At 67.1% G+C, this 8,085-nt stretch overlaps 1 protein-coding gene across 1 annotated transcript; it reads right to left on the bottom strand.

The window, feature by feature from the left end:
* Positions 1–2,058: 2,058 nt before the first annotated feature.
* On the bottom strand, positions 2,059–7,435 carry SOHLH1 (spermatogenesis and oogenesis specific basic helix-loop-helix 1). The gene is made up of 8 exons (XM_012654724.1): positions 7,371–7,435; positions 6,993–7,115; positions 6,362–6,533; positions 5,608–5,714; positions 4,727–4,824; positions 3,399–3,606; positions 2,872–2,942; positions 2,059–2,276 (listed from the first exon to the last, which is right to left on the bottom strand). The coding sequence occupies exons 1-8, from the start codon at positions 7,433–7,435 to the stop codon at positions 2,059–2,061; spliced, it is 1,062 nt and encodes a 353-aa protein (XP_012510178.1).
* Positions 7,436–8,085: the final 650 nt, after the last annotated feature.

Below are 8,085 nucleotides of genomic sequence, written 5' to 3'. Positions count from 1 at the left end.
GCTGGGGCAGACAAGACTGAGAACCGACCTGAGCTGGGCCTGGGTGGTGAAGGAAGGGCCGCAGCACGGATTTCGGGCCAGGGGGCCCGGTTGCCATCTTCACAGTGGGGACACTGAGGCTCACGGAATCTAAGGACACTGCAGGTCCAGGCAGGGTGGGTGCTGGGACCTGTGTCTCTGACGGGCCCCCGCGTGACCCTGTGCGGCACGCGGATTCAGAACCCATCCACGGCCCAGTACCTGGACAGAGGCTCTGAGGTCCCTGGGCTGGGACCTCCCTTGCCGCCAGCATGGCTGAGCCCCGCCCTCTCGGCTCCTCCGCCTGCCCAGGACGCCCCCACCAAGCCACCTGCATGTTCCGTGCTGCTGGGAACGGGACCCCAAGGCACCTGTACCTGCCACACCACCGTGGAGCCCAGCGACTTGGCCAGGTGAGGGGCAGAGCTGAGGGAACAGGGTGGTCCTCGAGGCCCGGAGAGCTCGGCTTGCTGTTCCCCAGTCTGCCTGACCAACATGGATGAGGCAGGGGCGTCGCGGCCCAGCGCTGTGGCTGCCGTTGGCTGCAGCTGGACAGACAGACGTTGACCGTGGGGTGAGAGAGGCCGCAACAGCAGTGGCCACATGACCAGAAACCCCCTCCCTGCAGGGGACAAAAGGGCTACCAGCTGCCCGCTCTGGACACTTGTGGCAGCACCCTGGGGTCACCCTCGGCCATGCCCACCTCACCGTGCGCCTGCAGCTGCCGCGTGGGGCTGGCCCTGCCTGGCGGCCCAGGGGGGGGCCCCAACCTCAACGACAAGACGTAGCCCGGGTGTGGGGGTGGGGTGGAGTAGGGCCAGTAGGCGGGAACAGGCCACTGTCCATGGTCCCAGGATGAGACAGGGGGACCTCAGGACTCTGGGGGCCGGGGCAGGGCTGAGCCCTGCAAGCCTCCGCTGCCAGGCCCAAGGCAGCCTTCATGGGGCCCCAGGCCGAGGCGCCTCCCTCCTGCTGCAGGGTCTCAGCTCTGCGAACCGGGGGCCCCGGGTAGTCTGCAGCAGACAGCCCTGCCCCAGGCACCTACCTGAGCTCCTCCAGGGACACAGTGGGGCTCAGGTCCACCCCTGGACGGCCCCAAGCGCCCGGCTGAAGCCCCTGCCCTGCCCCCTCTGGGCTGCTGGACTCCACCGCCCACGGCCTGCAGCCTGTCGATGCTCACGTCATGGAGCCTCCACACCGAGGTGCCGTCCGCCCACGGCAGGGGCTCCCCAGTCTTGCCGTGAAGTGACTCCCAGGAATGGATGGGACATTCCGGCTTGTGGGGGTGAGCTGCGCACAGGCGCAAGACTGTAGCCTGGTGGGGCTGTGTCCCCAGGGGGACTGTGTCCTCTCTGGGGGGGACAGGGACTGCTCTGGCCCCTGAACACACTGACCTGGAGGACCTGAGCCCGTGTCTCCAAGAGGGGAAGGTGAGCCCAGCAGCCCCGGGCGCGGATTGCGCCCATCTCTGCGCGGCTGAGGCGGGGGGGTGGGCGCAGCTGGCAGGGTCAGCCCCCCAGGCTTTGGGGGCAGGGGTGGTCCAGACACTGGGGCCAGGTGGCCTCTGCCCAGGGTCCCGAGCGGACGCCAGCCCTTCCCTGGGGACACCAGGCTAGGGGAGGACACAAGGTCCTGAAACCGCCCCACACAGCACAAGGCCCAGCCCTGCTGCTCTTCGGAGGTGCAGAAGGAAGATCCGCCCGCAGGCCAGGCTCGGTGTGGGGCAGTCTGAGCCTCTGAGGGCAGCAGGGCGGGGGATCTGGCTCCCACGGCGCTGGCAGCCTCCAGAGCTGGACCCCGGAAGCTGCCTGCGTGGTGAACGGAGGCGGCGCGATCTGCCTGTGAATCGGATTAATTACACAAAAGCCACACAAGCTTTGCTTCCTCCACAAAACCGCTTTTCCTCTTTAATAGTCCGCCTCCGCCAGTCCCGGCCTGGCAGCCTCTCTCAAATTAGAGCACAGCTGCAGCCCACCCGAAATATGACAGGCGCACAGGCCGCTCTGAAATGCTCCCACCTGCTCCCGCGGCCGCCGGGCCCTAGGAGGCAAAGAAGTCGGGGAAGATGCTGTCCTCCTCGTCCCGCAGGGCCAGGTCCGAGCAGCCCAAGTCCGAGCCCCACGGCTCCAGGGAGCCATCCTGGAGCTCCTGGCAGCCCGACTCGGGGTCCTCCAGGAGGCCCGGCTCTGCCTCGTCCAGTGGGCTGCTCCTGGCTGTGGCCAAGGTGGGGGCCCCGCATCCTCTGCCCTCCAGGGACCCTGGAAGCAGACAGGCACGTCAGGGGAGCTCCAGAGCACCGGGGCAGGTAGGTGAGACCAGAGAGAACCAGGCTCTGACCTCGTCTGCCCAGCACACCTGTGACACGGGGACACGCACCCTGCCTCTTCCCCTGGCACAGAGCCTGTGACCAGGACGGCAGATCACACCTGGCACCCTACTCCAGGCCCAGGACACCCGCGGGGTCAGAACCAGGAAAGTGCCCCCAACACTACGAGCTGGGGAAGGTGGATTCTGGACACATCACACAGCCAGATGCCTTTGCAGCCAGTGCGGGCTGGCCCGCGTCTTGCCAGCATGAGGACACGGGGTCCCACATGTCACCAGCCCCACGAGTTGCGTGCGGCACACACACACACACACACTCACGCGGGCCCATGCTCACACACTCCCGCTCACGCGTGACCTGCCCCTCCCGCCAGTCATCCTGACAACCAGGCATCCACGGAGCAAACGGGGGTTCAGAAGCCGACTCCGGGACCCCGTGTCACGCAGCTCACCAGGCCTGGTCCCCTCCACAGCCCCGTGTCAGGTGCTGGTGCGAGAGAACGGGGCCCCAGACGCAGCCCTGCTCACCTGGCCACCAGTCGGGACTGGCGGTCAGCAGGAAGGCCATCCTGTCCTCCCCGTCGGAGCCCGACACAGACCTGGGGGTGAGAAGACCCCTGAGCAGGCTCAGGCCCTCGAAGGCAGACGCTCGCTGAAAGGCGGCCTCTGAGTCAAAAGGGACCAGGGTGCTACCCGCCCACCCGGCGGGAGAAGCCGCTGCCCGGCACCACCCGTCCCGCCCAGGCTGCCGGCACCGCCCTGCCTCCCTCCATCGGCGGCCTCCCTCCGCTGCCCACGCCCAGCTGGCCGTGCTGGGCAAACAGAAACTCATCTCACCACCAGCCAAAACAAAAGACAATTAGGAAGACAAAAGTGTTTTCAGCAACACACAGAGCACGTGGCGGCCGGGCCTGGCCGAGGCCTCAGCCCACCTGCCGCAGGCGTCCCCGATGCAGGGACGAGGCCTTCCCACATGGTGCTGGGGGGCCGAGGCAGAGAGGAGGCGTGATGGCACACACACACACGTGTGCACACACACGCACCCGGGCACCCACCTGGTGTCCGGCGCGGGCACCAGGGCCTCCTCGGCTGGCCCTCCTGGAGGGGTGGCCGCCCTGGCCAGGGGCTCGGAGTGGCCCAGCCAGCTGGGAGCCTCTTCGCTCATCACGGGGGAGGTCAGCTCCCGCGAGCAGCGAGGCCAGGGTGACGGTGGTCCTTGGACCTCAGTCAGGCCTGCGGGCTGGGGTGCCAGGCTGGAAGGCTCTGTGAGAGGCAAAGCGGGTCAGCCCGGCCCACCCGGCTCCACAGACTGCCCTGAAGAACCCACAGTGCCCAAGCCCAGTCCCCTCACACCAACCAAGTGTCTGCCCAGCCGCTTGTGCCTGCAGGAGATGTGTGGAGGGCAGCTCAGAGCGGGCAGCAGACACGCACCCAGGGAGAAGGTGACAACCGAGAGATAACGTGCCCAGCACCTGCAGTCATGGCGCTTCCTGGAGGAGGTGCCAACTCCGCCTAGGGTCAACTGTGCGGGGCTCAGACCTGGGTACGCTCCTGGTGCTGTGTCCCTAACCCGGGCTCTGTCCTCCGACCTGCTCCCTGCCCCCAACCTCTGCACCCCTGTGCCCTGAAGACCCCAGCTCTGGCACCAGCCCTGCCATGGTGGGCACATGCGCCAGAGAAGGCATCACAGAGGCGCCCTGGAAAGCCATCGAAGAGGGACCCGAGCCTGGCTGTGGGCATCGCGGAACCAGAGGCTCTGCTGGGAGGGAACCGCCGGGGAGCTGCAGGCCCGTGACTCCCCCGGGTACGGGCAGGGAGCAGATGGGAGCCCTGGGGACAACCAGCCAGGACAGCTCGGGAGCGAGTCCACCACGGGGCGGTGGCTGCTGGAGGGGGCTGCACACAGGAGCGGCTGGTAGGCTGACCAGGACGGGCCCGAGTGCCCTGTTCTCACACTTCCAGGGAGACCCAAGGGGCCCTGCCTCCAGGAAGCAAAGGCAGCCAGGACCTGGGCCAGCCGGGACCCCACTCCTGGAGCAGAGGGAGGTACGGGGGCGGGGGTAGGATGCAGGGCACAGGCCAAAGGTAGACCCCGGCCGGGACATCAGGCACCCGGCCTACCTCCTTCCCACCGTCCCTCCCAAACGCCTGTCACGTCCGCCCCCTCCTGGACACACGTCCTTCACAGGAAAACAAAGTTTGGCCCGGGGGCCCTGCAAGGTCAGCCCTAACAAGCAGGTTTTTCACACACGAGACTGACTTGAACCTGTTCAGAATCAGACCCTGTTGTTCTCGTGATCACAAGAAGGTCTAGTCCAAGGTGGCCGGGACTCCCAGGCCAAGGACACCACACCCAGCTGTGCTCAAACGTGCACACACTTACCAGGGATCAGGGGTGGCCCGTCCAGCTCCTCAGACGACCCCGTCAGAGCCTTGCTCTCGGCCACTCCCAGGGCTGCACAGCGCGGGGGGTCCCCCTGCCTGGACAACGCAGACACAGGACAGGGACTCTGAGCCCCACAGGCTGGACAGAGACCTGACCCCGGGACCAAGCGTGTTCTAAAAGCACCTGTGTGCCTGGGGTTCTCAAAGGAACATGCTGACGAGGACCCGGGGGCTCCCCACCTTCCCAGCCCAGGGGCACAGAGCCCCCACCGTGACAGGAGACTGAGACACTGTGGCACCTCCACCCTGGGCCAGCTCACCCCATCCACGAAGAGACTCTCTGCCCATGCCCGCCCAACCCCGTCCCACCCCCCGGCTCCAGAAGTTTCCACAGATAATCAGCAGCTGGCCCTGGCCTCCATGGGCTAAAACAAGCACGTTTAACCCAAGAGGCAGACAGTCCTCCAGCCCAGTCACCTGTCATTCTGAAAAGCACCAAGTCATCTCAACCTCGGGAAACTCCATTCCTGAAGCCCAGGACGGATAGAGGTCTCACCCGGGGAGGGGGTACAGTGCCTCTCAATGACCCCACAGAACAGAGGAGAGCCCCAGGCACCTCCCTCCCCCACGCCAGGCCACTCTTTCAGGGCTGCCGACCAAGCTGGCCTTGCTGGACCCGCTCACGCCCAACCGTCCTGGGCCGGCAGGCGCCGGCACCACCGCTGGGCTTGTGGCAAGTTACTGGCTGTGGAGACCCAGCCGGGGTCTCCAGGCCTCGCCCCCTCTAGGACATGCTGAGGCCTTGCACCCGCCACCCCCCGGGGGCCCAGGGCCCTGCAGGGTGGCCCACGGGGGGACACTAACAGAGTCACGACGCACGCTCCCGTGCCGGGGCCTGGCGTGTCTGCCGGGACCTGACGCGACAGGGCCAGCTGCAAGACGTTCTTCCGCAGCGAGTGCCACGCCTCCTTGGAAGGAGCAACGACCTGAAATTTAAACAGATGCAAAAAACGGTGACAAAGTAGTCAACGTCAGCCAGGAAACCCACGGGGAAGGCAGGCTGTGGCCAGACCCCAGACCCCGATGTTTAGCATGAGCTTGGCCCCCCACTAGTGATGGGGGGGCGGGGTGACAGCCAAAGCCGAAAATACCACTGAGACGGCTCCCTCTTCTGAGGGGCAGGTCACGCCCACCCAGGGGCCTCTCGGCAAACGCCGGGACCCCACGAAAGCGAACACAGCCCTGCCGCCCAGGCCAGCCCTCGGCACCGGCACCTGCCCACTCCGCCAGGCCCACGTGGGACCGGGAAACGAGACAGAAGCCTCTCTCAGGGCCCAGGTGCACAGACATAATCTGAGTGGTGCTCAGCCGAAGGGACTATGGGGACCCCAACTCTGCCCAAAGCCGGCATCAAGCTTTGGGGCCAATGACCCACCAACAGGATGAGGGGTGTGAGGAGGGAGGCAGGGCCCAGCCCCACCCAGCAGAAAAACAACAGCACGTGGAGTCTGAAAAAATCGGGGTGTGCACTGCGGAACGGAGCCGGCCCTGGCCATCGAGGCAGGTGGCAGGGGTCACACTGCCTCCAGGGTGGTGAGATGTCCCATCACCGGCTACTCCACAGAAGACTGACCAGGTCCCTCCGCTCCCAACTCTCCGCATGCTGCTCCCAGCCAGGCACCAGCGTGCGTGCGAGCCGGATGAACTGCACCGTCATCTCCAAGACCGAGGCCATGTCCTCCCGCCGGCCAGCGAACCGGGGTAGCAGGGCCCGCAGGCGCTCACAGCTCATCGAGATTCGCTTCCTGCTCCCGGGCAAACGACAAACATTGTGAGCCTGTGCGGCCCCCGCCACAAGAAAGGCCCGCAGTGGCATCGGAACCGCCACGGAGCCACCCTGGGGCTTCAGAGGCAGAGGATCAGGAGACCGAGGCCACGCGGCTCTCCATGTGGTCTGTGCCCTCTAACCTCATAAAATAGAGTGGGCCTGACCTCGACCACAGGCTGTCTACATGTTTGCAGCCGTCTCCCCAGGCCCGCACCACCCCTGCTTTGTGATGTGGGGAAGAAAAGGGGGTCACAGGCAGAGTCAGGGGTCTGGAGGATTCCAAACGCACAACCTCGGGAACCCAGGGCTTCAAATCAAAGCAGCTGCGTGGCGGTTCTTGCTTAGGTGGAGACACACCTCGCAGGCTCTCCCAGCACCCACACAAGCTAACCCCCACCGCCTTAAAAGCCTCCGACTCCTGGGGCCCGTCACTCACCGGCGCTCCCTCTCGCTCAGCACGTTCCGCGGGAGGCCGGGGCTGGGACCCTCGGCCACCGGAGGGGCTGTGGCTGGACCCGAGCCCGGCGCGAGGTCCTCGTGGCAGGACAGGGAAGAGGCGCTGCCGAGAGCAAGGGCGCCGGGCTAAAACCGGGGACCACCAGGAGCCCGGGTGCGGGCGTCCCTGCGGGCCCGGGTCGAGGCCTGGGTCTCCCGGGTATGCGCCGAGCCCGGCGCAGTTGGCGCCCCGCCGCGCCGGGGCTGGGGTCCGGGGGCTCTGCCTAGGTGGGCCGCGCGGGGAAGAGCAGAGACTCGCAGGCCGGCCGCTGCGCAGAGGCCTCGGACCGACGCTCGCTGCCCCCACCCAGTTCCTCACCTGCACCCCCCAGAGGCGAGGACACGGGGGACCCCAGCGTCGGGCTCAGGGTCCTGGGACGCCATGCGCGCGTAGCTGCTGAAGGAGCACCAAGGCCAGGAGATCTCCACGCCGGTTCTCGCGTGCGCGCCGCCGGCACCTCTGCCTCCCACCCAATCCGCCCCGGCTCCGCCCACGCTGGGCCCGCCCCAACACGTGCACCGGCCCCGCCCACGCCCCACGTGGCAGTCCTCAGGTTCCTCCCCCAGAGAAGTTGCCAGAAGCAGGAGGCGCGCCCCTTCCAAGCCCCAGCCCGGCGCACTGTCCCCGCCCTGCCCTTTCCGGTACCTGCCGCCCTCGGGTGCCCTGAGCGACGTGGGGACGCGGGCCCCGCCCGGAGGACCTTCCCACCTAGTCTGGGAACTGTGGGGCCGGGATCCCTCTGCCCCAAATCTCGTACTCATGCGCGCCGCTCCGCCTATGTGCAGGGCCGCCACCCGCCCTACTGGGGTCGCCGGCACCCTTCTGGTCCTGGCACCGGGGCCGCGCGACCCAAGCTCCCGTGCCCCGCGCCTGCGCCCGTCCGGCCCGGCCCCAGCTCTCCCAAACGCCCCGCCTCTGGCAGGTCCGGGCAGGTTAGATCCAAACGTGCAGCGCTCTGTGCAGCCCGTCCCAGCCGGCCGGTCTCTGTTCACCTCCTGGCTGAATGTGGCTTGCAGAAGTCACTCAATAAACT

The sequence above is a fragment of the Propithecus coquereli genome, unplaced genomic scaffold, assembly GCF_000956105.1.
Source record: "Propithecus coquereli isolate 6110/MARCELLA unplaced genomic scaffold, Pcoq_1.0 Scaffold449, whole genome shotgun sequence".
Taxonomy (NCBI): Eukaryota; Metazoa; Chordata; class Mammalia; order Primates; family Indriidae; genus Propithecus; species Propithecus coquereli.
The sequence above is the reverse complement of the archived record's forward strand: the minus strand, read 5'-3'. Positions and strand labels throughout refer to the sequence as shown.

What these genes read in the sequence shown, in the direction of transcription:
- SOHLH1 (XM_012654724.1), bottom strand. Translation starts at nt 7,435, where the DNA reads ATGGCGTCCCAGGACCCTGAGCCCGACGCTGGGGTCCCCCGTGTCCTC. An exon ending in CTGAGCGAGAGGGAGCGCCG is followed by an intron (nt 6,534 to 6,992) that starts GTGAGTGACGGG and finishes GCCCGGGAGCAG; the next exon opens with GAAGCGAATCTCGATGAGCT. An exon ending in CGGGCCACCCCTGATCCCTG is followed by an intron (nt 3,607 to 4,726) that starts GTAAGTGTGTGC and finishes TGCCTCTCACAG; the next exon opens with AGCCTTCCAGCCTGGCACCC.